This window comes from Microtus pennsylvanicus, chromosome 2 (assembly GCF_037038515.1).
Source record: "Microtus pennsylvanicus isolate mMicPen1 chromosome 2, mMicPen1.hap1, whole genome shotgun sequence".
Lineage (NCBI taxonomy): Eukaryota > Metazoa > Chordata > Mammalia > Rodentia > Cricetidae > Microtus > Microtus pennsylvanicus.
The window spans coordinates 29259626-29278206 of NC_134580.1; the positions used below are offsets into that span (position 1 = coordinate 29259626).

Genomic DNA, 18581 nt, shown 5'->3' on the forward strand with positions numbered 1-18581 from the left:
ATGCACACCTGTGTCAATATGTCCGTGTGTGTGCACATACACACCTGTGTCAATATGTCCGTGTGTGTGCATATGCACACCTGTGTCAATGTCTGTGTGTGTGCGCATGCACACCTGTGTCAATGTGTGTGTGAGCATGCACACCTGTGTCAATATGTCTGTGTGTGTGCATATGCACACCTGTGTCAATGTCTGTGTGTATGTGCATGCACACCTGTGTCAATATGTCTGTGTGTGTGCATATGCACACCTGTGTCAATGTCTGTGTGTGCGCGTGAACACCTGTGTCAATGTCTGTGTGTATGCGCATGCACACCTGTGTCAATGTGTCCGTGTGTGCACACGCACACCTGTGTCAATGTCTGTGTGTGTGCACATGCACACCTGTGTCAATATGTCCGTGTGTGTGCATATGCACACCTGTGTCAATATGTCCGTGTATGTGCGCACATGCACACCTGTGTCAATGTCTGTGTGTGTGCACATGCACACCTGTGTCAATATGTCCGTGTATGTGCGCACATGCACACCTGTGTCAATGTCTGTGTGTGTGCGCATGCACACCTGTGTCAATGTGTCCATGTATGTGCGCACATGCACACCTGTGTCAATGTCTGTGTGTGTGAGCATGCACACCTGTGTCAATATGTCCGTGTGTGTGCACATGCACACCTGTGTCAATATGTCCGTGTATGTGCGCACATGCACACCTGTGTCAATGTCTGTGTGTGTGCGCATGCACACCTGTGTCAATGTGTCCATGTATGTGCGCACATGCACACCTGTGTCAATGTCTGTGTGTGTGCGCATGCACACCTGTGTCAATGTGTCCATGTATGTGCGCACATGCACACCTGTGTCAATGTCTGTGTGTGTGCACATGCACACCTGTGTCAATATGTCCGTGTATGTGCGCACATGCACACCTGTGTCAATGTCTGTGTGTGTGCACATGCACACCTGTGTCAATATGTCCGTGTGTGCACATGCACACCTGTGTCAATGTCTGTGTGTGTGCGCATGCACACCTGTGTCAATGTGTCCATGTATGTGCGCACATGCACACCTGTGTCAATGTCCGTGTGTGTGCACACATGCACACCTGTGTCAATGTCCGTGTGTGTGCACACATGCACACCTGTGTCAATGTCCGTGTGTGTGCACACATGCACACTTGTGTCAATATGTCCGTGTGCGCATGCACACCTGTGTCAATATTGACTTAAACGTAGGTGCTGTCTGATTCTGCAGCCTCTGTGTGGGCCTGAGGGGTTGCCTGTCTCTTTATTTCACAAGTGTGCTGGTTTCATAGAAGCATGTGGGAAAGCGTCTGCGTCTTGTGGACACAACTGATGTGTAATGCCTTTCTGTTCCAGGTGTTCTCTAGTCTATGTATAAGGACTATATCAGACCTCGCTTCTTCGATGTACCCAAAAAATAAAGCAGAAGCTGAAAGCAAGGAGAACAGGACCCTTCTGAGTGTGGGTCCTTAGAAAAGGAGTCTGACGGTGTGCGGATCCCACTGCAGACTCCTCAGAAAGTCTGTGCTGATGTCTTGGTGTGCTACAGTCATTCTGATGCCACGGCCGTCCCCTGAGAATTGCCCTGCTGATCTCCCTTTTCTCACTCAGTCCCCCTCGCAGTAATAACAGGTGCAGCTCAGGACCTTGCGTGTGCAGGCAGCAGCTGTACCTGCATCAACAGCGCACTGACAGACTTCTAACCAGGAGCTTAGCAAAAACGTAGTCACTATACACTCAGCAAGCAATGTTAGTGGATTTGTTAGGAAAGGGTGGTCAGGGAGGCAAGGTGGCGCAGGGAGTGAAGGGGCTTGCTGCCTAGCCTGGCAACCTCATTTGATCCCTGAAGCACAAAAAGTGGAAGGAGAGAATGAACTCTGGAAGTTACCCTCTGACCCCACGTGTGTGCCCACAAACAAATGAGGAGCTGTAGGAATGGAGTGGGCAATGTCCTTGCAGGTGGCCAGGGTTCAATGCTCACAGCCACCTACACCAGGGAAGCAGACAGCGCGCGCACACACACACACACACATGTGCGCGCGCAAGCAAGTACTCATAAATACACAGAAAAAACCAAATCAATATTTAGAGCGGGGATGGCAGCCTATAACCTCAGAAGCCATGGGCAGGAGGATCACAAGCTCCAGTCTGGTCTAGGGTTATCTACCGTGAAACCCGCTCTCATAAACAAAAGCAACAGCAACGTTGGGGACGGGCAGTATTTTACTGTGCAGCAGTGTCTGTGCTCAAAACAGCAATCCTTCTGTCTCAGCTCTTCTGCATAGAAGACACCTTTTCTAAAAGCCCACCTTTGGGGGTGGGGAGAGGTTCTCTGTATATCCCTGGCTGTCCTGGAACTCACTCTGTAGACCAGGCTGGTCTCAAACTCACAGAGATCCGCCTGTGTCTGCCTCCCCAGTGCTTGCATTATAGATTGCGCCACCACCGCCCTGCCAAAGCCTACTTTGTAATGTTACTGAATGAAAAGGATATATTCATTGCTTACAAAGCAATGCTAAGTGTCCATCTACTAATGGCAGCGATGCACGCAAACTTACAGACTCGGGTGAGGTGAACTGTAGAGTACTGCTGAAGAAAGGGTGAGAAGAGCCAGGTAAACTGGGAGACTCCCCGCAGGAGGGTCCTGTAGACAAGACACTAACACCTGACTCAGTGAAATACTCCAGGGGCCTAAAGCCATAACGTCTGAAAAGGGAATCTTCACTGGATACTAAAATCTTTGATGCTGCCGATATATTAAACTACGTCATAAGCCTGCATGTTCTCCACCCGTCCTTCAGCACGGGGACACAGCTATGCAGGGGGAACTCGCTGCATGCTTGCTGCCACTCCAGTCTGCAGGATCAGAACACCCGTCCACAACTGGGCTCCACAGTGAGCACACATCGGTTCATCTAGAGATTGGCTATGCTAGCACTTTCATGCTATAATCTGAATCTGTCCCCCACATGAGCTGAGGTGGGAGGAGTCTCCGAAGAGGAGGAGCCTAATGAGAGACGGTTAGGTCATGAGGGGAAGGATTGGTCTTGAGGGCAGGCTGTTAAGAAGGGACAGTCCTAGATGGTGGTGGTGGTGGCACACGCCTTTGATCCCAGCCTCAGGAAGCTGAGGCTCGTAGATCTCTGAGTTCAAAGCCAGCCTGGCCTACAAAGTGAGTTCCAGGAGAGCTAGAGCTACACAGAGAAACCCTGTTTTGAAAACACCCCTCTTACCACCCCCCAAAAACAAAAACAAACAAATGAAAGGGACAGTCCTCCTAGGGAGCTAAGGCTGAGTTTGTAGTCAGCTGAGAGCCAGAGGGGAGAGAGAATAGGAAGGGAGGGAGGGAGAAAGGGAGGAAGTGAGGAAGGGAGAAAGGGAGGAAGGGCAGGTGAACTACTTCCTGGCTTTTGATCTCCAAGTGTTCTTTTCCTTTCGCTAGTGAGCGTCCCTTGGAGTCATCCAGCAGGTGACGCAGAGAAGGCCCCTCAGTAGAGGGAAGTGCTAGCCCCATGTCCTTGAATAGACTGTGAGCTAAATCTCTTTTCCGAGAAAACAGCCTGTTCTCGGGTACATAACGACAGACCGCAGCTGCACAATGCCTGCGCACAAACCCAGATTTGCTACCATGGGGTGGCAAATAATGAAATATTACTGCTTCATTTGTTTTTTAAATTTATCTTGTTATTTTGTGTCTAGGGTGTTTTGCCTACATATATATATGTGTGCGTCATGTGTGTGCAGTGCCCTAGGAAGCTAGAAGAGGACAACTTGTGTGAGTCGGTTTCCCCTTCTACCATGGAGTCCCTAGTATGAAACTCAGGTCACCAGACATGGTGGCATGTGTCTTTACCTACTGAGCTATCTTGTTAGCACCTTCATTTTTTTATTTTAATCTTTTTAGATTTTTTTATGTGTATGTTTTGCCTACATGTATGTTTATGCACCACAGGCATGCCTGGTAATTGAAGTGTTCAGAAGAGGGTACTGGACTCCCTGGGACTGGAGTTAAGAATGGTTGTTAACTGCTGTGTGGATGCTGGGAACCAAATCCAGGCTCTACAAGAACAATAATACTCTTAACCACTAAGCTGTCTCTGTAGCAACAACCCCATCTTTAAAAACAAAACAAACAAACCCCAGGATTTTGAAGTTGATACAAAGCCAAGGATAAACCTGAGCTTCTGGTCCTCTTGCCTCTATCACCTGGGTGCCAGGATTGCTGGGTGTGCACCACCAGGCCGGTATTTGTTTGCAGTGCCGGGTTGAAGCCAGGCTTCCTGTATGCTAGTCAAAGGCTCTACCTACAGCGCCGCGTCTCTAGCGCCTGTGTCCTGATGAAGGCTCACATCAACCTTCTAATGGGTTGAATGTGGTATATATTTTCGCTGACAAGAGTGGTGTGGCCTCGGTGTGGGCTCGGGCAGTTCAACTCTGCCCCTGCTAGCACACAAAGCACAGAGGAGAGCGACGGGAATCCTCAGCGTTCTTGACCTCTGTTCAACTACCTCAGCTGCTTAGAGTTGTGAAACAGGACATTCCTATCTTTGACCTTTCTTCTCCAACATTATCTCCCGAGAAAGCAGCACTGAGAAAGAGAACTGGAGGGGAGGGGCCAGTAGAACAGCCTAGTCCATCTAGGATTGCAATCTGTGCACACAAAACTGAAATGCAGAAACTTTAATTACCCAAGTGAAAATACTGGTTTTGTCTCAATTTTAAGATCAAAGAACTGTGACTAAATTGTATGGTTGTTCTCTTAACTCTCAAGAGGCCTATGGCCAGGCATAATGGCACAAATTTTTAATCCCTGCACTTGGGCTGAGGCAAATGATCTCTTTAAGTCCAAGGCTAGCCTGGTCTACACAGCAAGTTCCAAGCCAGCCAGAGCTACCTAGTTAGACTGTACAAAAAAGCGGAAGAGGGAGGGGCTCAAGTGGAAGTGAAGGAACTGTCAAGTTCAGACAACTCCCTGCCAGGTGGTGGTGCTCACCTCTAATCCCAGCACTCAGGAGGCAGAGACAGGCAGATATCTGATTTCGAGGCCAGCCTGGTTGACAGAGTGAGTTCTTGGACAGCCAGGAATACACAGAGAAACCCTGTCTCGAAACAGAGAAGAAGGGAGGGAAGGAGAGAGGGAGGGAGAGAGGGAGGGAGGGAGGGAGGGAGGGAGGGAGGGAGGGAGGGAGGGAAGAAGGGAAAACTCTCTGGCACTTAGAGGGCAGATAATCTGGGCATATCTGGAGACACACACACATACACAGATACAGACAGATATACAGATACACACACAGATACACACAATCACTTACTAAATGGTACTGTTTCAGAGCAAAGCAGAGAGATCAGACCATTACATTCAATGCCAAAAGATAAACGTGACATTTAACAGCATCAACGTCTGTGGGGTTTGTAGACTCAGCACCCAGGGAGCCAAGAAGGAGATGAGTGGCTCAGACGCCACTGTGGCACACGTGGCAATGACAGTGGGCGGGCAGGATCCCGCTCCAGCCTGCTGTACTGCTGTGTAGGAATGTGGGCCCAGTGCTGCAACCCATTCCTCAAGAAGACGGTTATGGGGGCTGGAGATGGCTCAGTGCACCCACATGGCAGCTCACAACTGTCTGTAACTCCAGTTCCAGGGGATCCAGAGCCTTCACACAGACATACATGCAGGCAAAACACCAATGCACACAAATATAAAAATAAACTATATTAAAAACCTGTTAGGATAACAGTGTGTGCGTGTGTATGGACTGCTGGAGGTCAAACCCCAGACCCTGCCTAAAACAGGCAGGAGCTCTGCAATGGAGCAGAACCCTAAACAAGTTTTTAGTTATTCAATGTGAATTCTATTATAAAAAGTTTAAGAAGGGGACTTAGGAAGCTACACAGTGGTGCTGTGTGGACTGATTATCTGGGTTCTCATCCAGTGTGAGCCTCACACCACTGCTACACACACCTTAAAATGCTTAGGGTTCCCCAGGACACCCAACAGCATCAATAAGAGTGACCCTTAGAAACAGGGTCTACTATGGTATGTGGCGTGTCAGTGCTCAGTGGGAGGGGACACCACGGACTGGCAAACTCTAGAAAACAGATACCATCAGTGTGAAAACAAATGGAAGACAGGCTCTCGTTAAAACTGATGTGCCCGGGACTGGGGAGACATTTCAGTTAGTGAACACCTGCTGTCCAAGAAGACCTGAGCTTGGGTCCCCAGCACTGCGTAAATTCCAAGTGTAGTGAATCTGGAACCCCAGTGTTGGGGAACAGGGGCAGGAGGATCCCCAAACTCACTGGCCAGGCAGTGTAGCCAAGCAGTGAGCTTTGTGAGTTCGCGACTCACAAAGTTGGGTAGAGAGACTAAAGAAACGCCTGACAGTAGCCGGGCGGTGGTGGCGCACGCCTTTAATCCCAGCACTCGGGAGGCAGAGGCAGGCGATATCTGTGAGTTCGAGACCAGCCTGGTCTACAGAGCTAGTTCCAGGACAGGCTCCAAAGCCACAGAGAAACCCTGTCTCGAAAAAACAAAAAAAAAAAAAAAAAAAAAAAGAAACGCCTGATATCAGCCTGTGATCTGCACAAGGATGAAGACATACAGGCACATGAGTGCACACACATGCACACACAGCACACACTTGGACATACACGTGTGAGTGCACACACACATACATTCACGCTCGCACACACACACTTTAAGTGATACGCAAGTATTAGCAGCTTCTGCTGCTACATGCACTCCTGATGCATGACATTGAACTGAAACCACCAGCGCAGTAAAACAGCACTTTAAAAGATCGTTAATGTAGAAAGTCCAACGTAAAAAGATTCATTCCCTTTCTTACTTATGATCCAGATAAAAACAAATACCTAATTTACCTTAACATTTAAAAAAAAATCTATCAATTTTTATAACCTTAAAATCTTACCCAAACTGGCATGTTCGGGTTTACATAAATACATGTTCATACATTTTTATTTCCCAGAAGTGCAGGCGCTAGCCTGTGGGGAGCACAGTGGGGAGCACGGCTGCCCAGGCCCACTGCTTACCACTCCCTACTGTCTGACTGCTGGAGGCCAGCGGGGCTCGGACCCAGGCACAGTTCTTGGCCTTTACCCCGGATCTCACGAGGAAATCTCTGCCTTTGTTCAAAACATCTGAACAAACTCACCTCTGAACTAACAGAAATTTGCTAACAGACACTTGGCACAAAAGGGCTGGGAAAAAGCAGCGTTCTTAAAGTCTCTCAGGCTGTTTGTCATCTGGATACAAGTAAGTCAGAGTCCACGGTGTTCAGCAGGTAGAGTTCAGGCTGAGCTGTCAATCCCAGGTGACACTGAGGACAAAAACACAGGAGAGAATTAGTGTGACTTTCAAGGAGTCACATGGTAAACTCAGTTTAGTCCCTTTTCTCAGTACTTTTGTGTTTTATTTCAGAATAGAAAGTGGGGGGCTGGAGAGATGGCTCAGGAGTTAAGACCACTCACGGTCTGCTCTTCCAGAGAATCTAGGTTCAGTTCCCACCATCCACATGGCAACTCACACTGTCTGTAAGTTCCAGGGGAAGCAACACCCTCACACAGACATACATGTAGGCAAAACACCAGGGCACATAAAATAAAATTTAAAAGAAGAAAATGGCTTATTTTCAGAACATGAGGTTGTTTAAATTCAAGGACAATTTTAATTTTAGACTTTTATTTTATGTGCATCAGTGTGTCTTGCCTTCACACATGTAGTGTGCATGCATGTCTGGTATGCATGGAGGTCAGAAGGCATTGGACCCCTAGACTGGTTCCTTTGCATGAGCAGGTGTTCTTGATCACTGAACCATGTCCCCAGCCCATGAAGAACAATTAAGGTACAAAGACAAACTCTAGGGCAGACAAGCCGGAGCAGGAGATTTAAGATCAAAGCCAGTGTGGGGGTCATCCATGTCCACACGGCAGTCAGGCAGCCAGGGGCAGAGGGGGTACTTTAGAGGAAGGGAGCCCATAGTGTCAGGGACACACATGTGGAAAGGGGAAGTTTCTTGTGTATGCATTTTGTAGCTGCCGGAGTAGTTCCTAATATTTCACACCGGAGCTGAAAGAGTAAGGATGGAGACAGTGCCAAGTGCACATTGGGACAGAGCCTCGGGACTCAACTGTAGGATAATATGACCAAACACAGAGCGCCTCTGTCTCAGCACTGTGTACTGGAAATCAGACTTCAAATGATCTAATCTCTGGGCCCTGTAATTCCGGCCCTATTATCATGTGACACTTGAGAAAACCCTCCCAATTAAAAGAACAAAAGTGTACTGAGAAAGGGGTAACCTATGGGTCCCCAGTGTTTGTCATATTGAATCAGGAATCTCAGCTGTCTTCATGTCGTGCACTCTCTGAGTTTTTAAAGCAGGATCCATGCAGTTCAGGCTGGCTTCAAAAACACTCTGAAGCTGAGGATGATCGTGACTGGATAGCAGCCCCCACCTCCCAGGTCCTGGGATTCTACTAGTTTATAATCATGCCCCACCCTCAACTGTCTTAAAAATGTATTTCCAGCTGGGCGTGGTGGTCCACACCTATAATCCCAGCATTCGGGAGGCAGAGGCAGGCGGGTCTCTGTGAGGCCATCCTGATCTACAGAGTGAGTTCTAGGACAGTTAGGGCTGTTACACAGAGAAACAGTCTCTAAAAACCAAAACAAACAAACAAAAAACCAAAAGGCTCTCACTAAGTAACCCTTACTAGCCCAGAACTTCCTATATAAGGGAAACTGGTCTTGAGCTCAGAGATTTGCCTAGTTTGCTACTCCCCACACTGAGTACTGGGACTAAAGCTGTACTCTGTGCACCCGGCAAAGAAACTGTACTTCCTTAGCTGTGCAGTGATGCACTTTGGGACACTGACTGGCTTTCATTCTAGTCCTTTGGGCATTAGTAATATTGGTCACCCTTGGCACCAACAGCCTATGTATGAACGCCAAGTGTAGGCTAGAAATCTGAATGAATGAACGACACCCATATAATACAGTAGAAAAGGCACTGGAGAGCTGGGGACAAGGCCCAGTTTTAGCCCTTCCAAGTATCCATTTGAGTTTTATTTTATTTTCAGAACTGAGGCAAGTGCTATACCACTGAGCTAACCCCCAACCCTTTGTTTAGTTGGAGGCTGGGTCTCATTCTCCAGCCATGACTGTACTGGAATTTGCAGTGATCCTCCTGCCTCATGAGGCTAGGATTACAGTCGTGCACCACATTCAAGCTGTGTGTATCTTCTGAACTTACCTTCTGTGTGTAAAATGGAAATAAGCTATACCTCGAGATGCCAAGCGCACTGATAAGATGCCGCATCAAGTCTTCACAAAGTTTATTTTGAGCATGTCACACACTGTCCCATGTCACCTCGCAAGAGAAGCCGACATAGACCGAATGGGTCCCAGCCAATGTGTTAGGAAGACACTGACATTTCACTTGCAGGTCTGACATCCAGGCTTGGGAATTAATGACTAGGGCCAGACTCACCATGGAAACCTCTCCCAAGTGAACAAAGATGGTGGACGCCATCACTCCATGACTTCAGAGTATCATCACTTAGGTAATTTAACTGGAGAATTCTGTTGTCTAGTTCCGAGGCATTGAGAAATGGGTTACAATAGCCTGGGGTGCAGATAGGTGATACACAAGTGTATCTATTATTGGTTCTTAGCTATTGCCATAAGGACCCTGTCTGTTCCCTAAGCCTGGCGCAAGCATCCAAACCACTAATGAGTGCTGACACAGCTTTCTCTATGGAGGTCACTCTGACCTTGAACTAGCTGGCCTCTCAAGTGTTGGAATTGCAAGCGTGTGTCAAAACATCTGTTTGGCTGTCTTGGTGTTCCTGGTGACACTGGAGACATGTCTGGAGTCTCACTACAGCCTCATACAGAAGGGTATGTGTATTACATAGGGTGCTTCTGCACAAACACCAGTGCCCTGGCTTGTAGGGAGGGAGGGAGGGAGGGAGGGAGGGAGAGAGAGAGAGAGAGAGAGAGAGAGAGAGACCTACAGGTAGCTACGAAGGTCAGAAGAGAGCACTGGGTCCCCTGAAGCTGCAGCTGAGGCTGTCAATCACCTGCCACAGGTGCTGGGACTGATCTTGGGTCCTCTAGAGGAGCAGCACCTGCTTTAACCATCAGGTCACCTCTGTAGTCCACCGTTTGTAAACACATGTAAGGTAATAGGGAAGGCTAACAAGAGGTTCTAGAAATTGCTTTTATTCTAGATTAGCTCTGAAATGAAATCAAAGTTGATGGAAGTTTGGTGAACACAGCCAGCTCCGATAACCATCTCAGACAGGCAGCTCCTGAAGCAAGGCCGGGACGCTGCCACAAGAGGAACTGAAGCTTGCCTGCTGTCTTGGGATGGTCAGGTAAGGACATCCTCCCCACCGCACGCCTGGTGACAATGCTGCTAGCTCCTCACACCCGAGTTTTACCTCTGCTTATAAAGGGCAATGGTGCCAGGATCAGCATTTATATCAGGTCTGCCAAAATGTGCACCTGGGTTTAAGCTAGGTGACTCTGGTTTCTCTCGTTCAATCTTTACTACTTTTTGGCAGCAAATACATATTGTAAGATCCTTCCTGGATGGCGAGACAAGACTACAGACAGGCAAACCTTCAATTTAGAGAAAGGCAGGAAAAATTCCATCTTGCAGAATGGTAAAGTTATGGCCTTAACCCCAACAAGAGTATTTAACTGAGTGATAAATTGAAATTGATTTTCATTTCATCAGAAAAAAAATTTTAATTTGGTATTTATTTGTTGTGTATGTATATGGGGACAACTATGGAAGCGCCACGGAGCACATGTGGAGGTCAGAGACCAGAGTACATGTGGAGATCAGGGACCACTTTCAAGAGTTGGTTCTCGGAGGGCGATGGTGGCCTTTAATCCCAGCACTCGGGAGGCAGAGATAGGCGGATCTCTGTGAGTACAAGGCCAGCCTGGTCTACAAGAGCTAGTTCCAGGACAGGCTCCAAAGCTACAGAGAAACCCTGTCTCAAAACACAAATAAACAAACAAAAAGAGTCTGTCCTCGCCCTCCAACATGTGAGTCCTGGGCATCTAACTCCAGTTGTGAAGTTTGGTGGCATCTACACTTTGGAAGCCATCTCTCGGCCCCAAAGTGAAATCAGAATCTTGGTGTCCATGACTAACCCAGCCTTCTGGGGACTCGTCTGTTAGGAGGCGAGCACTGGCGCTGTGTCACTCTTAGCATCAAAGCTGCTGAGGCCCTATTAATAAAGTGTTTTCAAGGTCACAAAATTAGCCAGGAAAGCAAACAGGAAAAAGGAGAATTTTTCTTTTCTTTTGTTTTTTTGGTTTTTTTCTTTAATTACAAATCAAGTTTACAAGCTGTAAGGTTCACTAAAAGCTCGTAGTAGCCACTTCCTACGGCCCTGTCAAGATCTCACAAGCCACGCTGTAGCTACACCCCAGCCTGTCAACTCCCAGAGCATTGAATCATACAATTATTTCATGTCACATGAGAACAAGTACCAGCTTAGAGAAAGTACAAAGACGGCTCACAAATACACGGCCAGAACGACACTGGCAGGGAGGACTAGAAACTTTTACACACTGTTCTCTGTACAGGGTACTGAGTACACATTCCCAGTGACCATCAAGTGACACTGTAAAACACTGCATAGAAAAGAACACCTAACTACAGTGAAAACTTCTACCGTTGTAAACAAATATAACATAGACGAATTCTAGGGCAGGGAAGCAAGATCCATAGCAGAGGCCTCGCCTAGCAAGGACAAGGCCCCTGGGTCCACCCCTAGCAGCTGTGGGCTGGACTATCTGTGTTTGGGACTCTGGAGACACCCTGCCCTGAGGAACAGTATAATCGTTACTACAGCAGCTCTGTAAGGAACTCTGCTGCCATCAATAAGGCCTTCACATACTACAGCAAGACAAGGCTCAACGGTCAGTCTCCAGCATCTTCAGGCACCGTTTGGATAAGTTTTGGGAACAATGGTGATAGAAGGGGCAGGTATGAGAAGGACCCTGTAGGACAGTGGTTCTCAAACTTCCTGATGCAATGACCTTTTTAATACAGGTCCTCAGGCTGTGGTGACCCCAACCATAAAATTATTTCATTGCTACTTCATAACTGTAATTTTACTACTGTTATGAATCATAATTAAAATGTTTTTTGGGAGATAGAGATTTGCCAAAGGGGTCTCAACCCAGAGGTTGAGCACCACTGTTAGTAGTGCCAGTAATAATGCCACCCGGTACAGGCAAGCCTGGACTAGATCATCTGCAGGCAGCTTGCTAGAAGGAAAGCTTCACAGTCAAGGACGTCCTTCAAGGCCACTCTCATTCCTGCTGCCATCAAGAAATGACTACCCACGACTTGCTTATTCAGATTTTCCAAACAGACAGGGTTTGACAGAATAGGTCTCGGGCTCCCACGTAACATGTCAGAAGTGGCTGAGGTGAGAGCAGCAGTCGCAAGCTGAAGACTCCAGAGCTTCGCCTTCTGGTCTCAACAGGTTTTCTCTCCTGATGCATTAGTCCGTTGTGCAGGGAGGGAACTTCACCAGCACAGTGACAGGACACCTACTGACTTTGCAAAGCTTAGGTCCCGAGTCATGTTGGAAATGACACAGTGGTGGGTCAGAGACACGATCTGGTGAAGGGTGACTTCCGGGAATAGCGCAGTTAGCTCTCTGACCCACTCCGAGTCCAGGCCCACGAGAATGCCAGTTCCCGAGCGCTACAGTCTCCTGTTATCACCACTCTCTTAGGGGCGGAAGGCAAAGGCTCTGTCACTGTGCGCACCCAAGACTAGACACTGCCAGGAACCCTTGGGAGTAACATGATGAACACTACTAACCTCGGAGCCAAAGATGAAGGCCCACTAAGCTTACACGCTAAGGACAGCTTCTGTGGGTGATGAGCAAGCCCTGCAGCTGGACCATCTGTCCACACTCATCTTTTACGCTTCCTACCCTTCTTCCACTAAGAAATTAAAAGTAGAAATATAAAATCATGAACGTAGAGGGGCGGTGGTGGTGCACTCGGGAGGCAGAGGCGGGTGGATCTCTGAGTTTGAGGCCAGCCTGGTCTACAGAACTAGTTCCAGGACTGCCAGGGCTACACAGAGAAACCCTGTCTCGGAAAGCAATCAAACAAACAAGTAAACAAATCCTGAACTCAGAGACGGTAGTTGTCTCTAATTTTGTAGTTCAAATGGATAGCATATTACTCTAGTTGGGTTTTTCATAATAAAAATAATTTGAAAGGGAGCATAAAAGTATTTTTCAGCCTTCAATATCCATTATCTTTTGATAAAAATTGGTGTGCCTGGAGCTACTATAGCCTTAATTCACCAATGAAAACATAATTGCAGTTTACTATATCCCTAACTCATAAAGTTTTAAGAACATAAAATGCTATTCGCCCTTAGACAGCTACTTAGGGACTTAGTGTTTAAAACAGCTCAAGGGTCACTTTCTCTAGGGGCTGTCAATGCTACAGGGTGAGACCCACCCCCTCAAAAATAATCATCTTGTAAGCACACATGGGAAAAGCCAGGCACGGTAATGCATGCCCATATTCTTAGTGCTCAGGAGTATGAGACAGGATGGTCGTAAATTTGAGGGCAGCCAGTGAGTTTAGGCTACCTAGTGTTCCAGAGCAAGATCCTATTTCACAAAAACAAAACAAAGACCTCGACACACACAAAACAAAGTGTTTCCCAACTACTCGTTGAGTTCTAAATGAAGTCTGTGCAACAGCACATACTTGTGGCTATGTTCACACAGTGAACCATAGAAACACACTGGCTCTGATGGCTCCCTGCACAGACAGACAGACTGACCCAGTGTTTACTTAGTATTGCCGCCACCGTTGGTGTCTTCACTCAGCAGGACCTTAGAGATGCTTACCGTGTGACCACAGTCCAGGAAAGACAGGCCCAAGGCAATCAAACATTGCCAACCCTGGAAGAGAAAACACGATTGTCACTCGTCCACCAAGATAGCACATCCATGTTCTGCAGGGACACACCTACTTCCTGCCCCAAACATCCAGCTTCATCCATTTCTTTCCACCAAGGGCTCTAAGTCAGGCTCTCAGCCCCTCTTCTGGAGTTTCCCTCCAAGGCTTTCCAAAACTGTGCTCTCTGTTCCTAGGCTTTGCGTTTATGACTAGTTTCGCTCAGCGGAACTTTCCAGTAGCCATTTCTCATGGATTTCCAAAGGACACGGAGAGTCTACAGACTAGCAGTGAGCCAGCTCCTCTGTGACAGGGACACGGAGAGTCTATAGACTAGCAGTGAGCCAGCTCCTCTGTGACAGGGACACGGAGAGTCTATAGACTAGCAGTGAGCCAGCTCCTCTGTGACAGGGACACGGAGAGTCTATAGACTAGCAGTGAGCCAGCTCCTCTGTGACAGGGACACGGAGAGTCTATAGACTAGCAGTGAGCCAGCTCCTCTGTGACAGGGACACGGAGAGTCTACAGACTAGCAGTGAGACAGCTCCTCTGTAAAGCTCCTGGTTTTGAGCGAAGCAGCAGTAATCAAGATGCAAAATCTGCCCTACCTCCAAATTTGGGGCTCAGATAATCTCACAAGTCTTAGGGTACTGAGTCAATATACTCAATTTGCATGAAGGTACAGCTGGTCGGGCTTCTAAGAGGATTTTAAAACAATTCCTGCCAAGGACACAGGCAGTTATCTGGTTTCCAAAGTCCTATGGTGAGTATAACCTTGGATGCCCAAGGTTTATTGTAAAGGGAAAAGATTCACTGACTCAGGGCACATATTAAACTATGCACTGAAGTTTTTCTCTAAGAGATTCTAACCCGTGGAAGCCATGGCACGCATGGAGTGAAATGCATGAGAGAGAACAGCAGGGCTCTAGCCTCCATCTTCAACACTGCTGCTTCTTATCCCCAAGCTCAGTATGAACTCTGTGTTAAACAGATAATCCCATCTGTTCTTATTGCTATGGATTTTTCACTAGTAAAAGTAGTGAGAAGCTGGGCAGTGGTGGTGCACGCCTTTAATCCCAGCACTCGGGAGGCAGAGGCAGGCGGATCTCTGTGAGTTCGAGTCCAGCCTGGTCTACAGAGTGAGTTCCAGGACAGGCTCCAAAGCTACAGAGAAACCTGTCTTGAAAAAAAAAATCAAACAAACAAAAAAAGCAGTGAGAAAGATTGGGGACCAGAGAACACATCTACATTTGCCCTCTGTATGTGTGCACTTGCAGAGGCCATTGGAAGTCACCATGTTATTCCTGTGTGACAAGGTCTCTTGCTGAATCTGTAGCTAGGTTGGCAGGCCTTGATGACTCTCATATTGCTGCCTCCCTTCCTCCAGTGCTGGGGATACAGGCTCACACAACCCCATGCCCATGGGTCCTGAAGATTTGAACTCAGGTCCTTATGCTTGCTGTGCAACCACTGAGACATTTCGTTTCTCAAACATACCATATATACATTCTTCTTAGGAATTAAATATTGGATCCTTATAAAAATCAACGGAAATAGAAAAATACTAGACTAAAATAAGCCAGGCATGGTGGCATACACCTTTAATCCCAGCACTTGGGAGGCAGAGGTAGGCAGATCTCTATAATTTAAAGTTTTATATGGGATGAAATAATTGAAAATTATTATTAGTTTGAGGTCAGCCTGGTCTACAAAGTGAGGTCTAGGGGAGCCAGGGAGAAACCCTGTCTCAAGAAACACCCCCTCCTCAAAAAAAAACTTAAATAAATTGGATGATTCAAAATATAAACATCTTTTTGAGAACAGAATGCAACATTAGGATGCTGCTTGTCATGGCACAGCCTTGTGTTTAATCTCCAATACCAAAAACAACAGAAAAGAAATAGAATTTCAGAAACAGCTGATTTGACAATGCCACGAGTTGCCTCAGTAGACTGCCTGGAGGATCATTGGTCTCTAAAAGGCAGCAAGTCCCATCTATGCAGCCAGTACCACTGCCCCGCTCCCTTCCAATAGACTCACCAGATAGAACACAAAGCTCAGGTAAGCCACGCTGATCACCGCAGCCACCACATACAGTGCCAAGTGCCCTAGGTCCTGGACATAAACCACTACAAAGTACATGTTGATGGAGCAGACAATAAGGACCAAAATTCCACCAGCGATCCTCCAGCCTCTGTGAAAGAAGGGGCGTATGAGTGTGCAATAATCCAACCAAGCCACAGACAGAAAAGAAACCTAAGTCTCATATGGTAAATGGGACACAGGTTGAGAAAAACGTAAGAGTATCAAAATGAGTGATAGAGCAGATGGGGGAAGGGCTGGAGTAAATTGAACCTAGCATTTAACTATCTATTATTAACGTATGCACATGAATGACGAGTACATGCATGTGAAGGTCAGAAGACCACATCTGTAGATTTATTTATTTTTCTCCTTCATCCTTCATATGAGTCCCAGGGATCAGACTCAGGTTGTCAGGCTTGTGGGGCAAGCCTATTTACCCACTGACCTATCATCTCTAAGACACAAAAATCTAGCATTTAAGACCCCAGAAATCAGCAGGTTCTGGAAACGCAGAGCCATTTCATTAGATATCAGAACATGGTCCAGGAATAGTGTCAAGATTAGAGTCTGTGACCTCAATTTCTCCAAAAACATGACACTCTTCTTGGAATGTGTTCTGTGTCGTCCCGCCTGCCACCCAGGTGCAGTGGGCAGGATTGAGTTGCTTTCAGGTTACTCATTATTGCTTGCTGTTGTTATTCAATTAAATGTTTAAGCTCTCCTGTACAGACCTCTATAGGAAAACAAGTTCTTGCCACATGCTGCCAGTCCCATGTACACAGCTTGAACACAGAGAACTTCCCACGCACGACTGTCTTAGCCCTCAAAGTATAAACTGTCTGAGGCTCTGAATACAGTTGGCTACTGCATGAGACTTCAGTCCGCCTCATTTATCAGCTCCACTCCCCCAGGTCCCACCGCCTCTAGAGTGGTGACAATTAAAGACCCTGGGACCTTAACAGGTCACATGAGCACCTGCACTGACTGGTTTTAGGTGCCAACTTGACACAGCCAAGAACCACGTGGGAAGGTAGTCTCAAAGGGAAATTATCTATACCAGGCTGGCTTGTGGGCGCATCTGTAGGGATGATGCAGAACAAGCAGCCCACTCAGGGTGGCACCATTACCCAGCTAGTGCATCCTCAACAGTGTAAGAAAGAAGCAAGCTTAGGGCAAACATGCAGGCAAGGATGTGTTTACCCCTTGTTCCTGACAGTGCCAGTGATAGGACTATCTGAGTTCTGCCTTGACTTCTTCCGGAACAAAGGACAGTAATTTGGAATTGTAAGCCAAATAAACATCTCCACCCCTTTGCTGCTTGTTGGCATGGTACTGTCAAAGCAGCAGAAATGAAACTAGAACACACCCCACATATCCCTTCAAGGTGTGCACTGAGCCGGGCGGTGGTGGCGCACGCCTTTAATCCCAGCACTCAGGAGGCAGAGGCAGGCAGATCTCTGTGAGTTCGAGGCCAGCCTGGTCTAGAAGAGCTAGTTCCAGGACAGGAACTAAAAAGCTGCAGAGAAACCCTGTCTCGAAAATAAAATACAAAAAAAAAAAAAAAAAAAAAAGGTGTGCACTGAACGTATTACCGGAGTGCACAGAATTGAAACCTCAGCAGCAGAGGGTGAAGAGCTGGGACAGGAAGGTCTGAAGCAGCTCTCCTCCTTACTATAGCTCACCCTCGCCAGTGTCTTCATGTCCTGAGAGGAAGCAGCTAGAAACACACAGCTCTCCTAGAGAAGACATTTCTGACTGGCCTGCTAGGTAAAAAGTCACCTCCTGGGGAGGGTGACAAGTGTACTCACATGCCATTGGAGAACTCATTCATCACTGGCCGCAGGCTGGTAAAGGTGAGGATGGGTATGAGAGCGAAGGGAAGCTGGAAAAAAAGGATGGAATTACGTGGGCGCATTAGTTTCATCTCTAAGGCTGTGATTAAACATTGATGAGAAGCAATATGGGGAGGGTGTTGGGGAGTTATCTGGCTTATACTTCCAGGTCACAGTCTATCACCAAGAGTCAGGGCAGGACCTGAGCAGACACTTGGGAGGAATGCTGCTTACTGGCACTGGCCTGGCTCTGCTGTGCTCTCTCCCTCCACCTCAATCGTGGTTACTGTACCACACAGACACCAGCACTGCTCACAGACAGGAGTCATAAACCCTACCTCATCTGTGCCATGGTAATAGCTGCTCCTATCACCTTGCCTTTGCCAAACATTATTTTTAACCCAGCACTAATCATGATCCTAAGTGCCTTTGTTTAAACACAAAAGACAATGCACTGGGGGCTGGAGAGATGGCTCCGTGGTTAAGAACACTTTGTTTGCTGCTTTTGCAGAGGACCAGGGTTCAATTCCCAGCAGCCACATGGCAGCTCACAACTGTCTGCAACTCCAGTGCTAGGGGATCTGATGCCCTCTTCCAAACGCTGCAGGTTCCAGGCACACATACAGTGCTCATATTCACACAAAGGTAAAACATGATACA

The 18581-nt window shown here is 47.4% G+C and overlaps 1 protein-coding gene across 5 annotated transcripts in view; it reads right to left on the bottom strand.

Moving 5' to 3' along the window:
• Nucleotides 1-6795: 6795 nt before the first annotated feature.
• Slc11a2 (solute carrier family 11 member 2) overlaps nucleotides 6796-18581 on the bottom strand; it is a 35217-nt gene continuing 23431 nt past the window's right edge. For 2 of the 5 annotated variants that reach the window (XM_075960661.1, XM_075960662.1), the window contains exons 14-17: nucleotides 17898-17971; nucleotides 16045-16198; nucleotides 13956-14009; nucleotides 6796-7360 (exon numbers count right to left, since the gene is read on the bottom strand). In XM_075960661.1, coding sequence (XP_075816776.1) covers nucleotides 7283-7360; nucleotides 13956-14009; nucleotides 16045-16198; nucleotides 17898-17971 — 360 coding nt within the window. In that variant the 3' untranslated portion in view covers nucleotides 6796-7282. Of the gene's footprint in view, nucleotides 7361-11387; nucleotides 14010-16044; nucleotides 16199-17897; nucleotides 17972-18581 lie in introns of those variants that run through there. The other 3 variants (XM_075960659.1, XM_075960663.1, XM_075960660.1) reach the window with 2 other exon arrangements.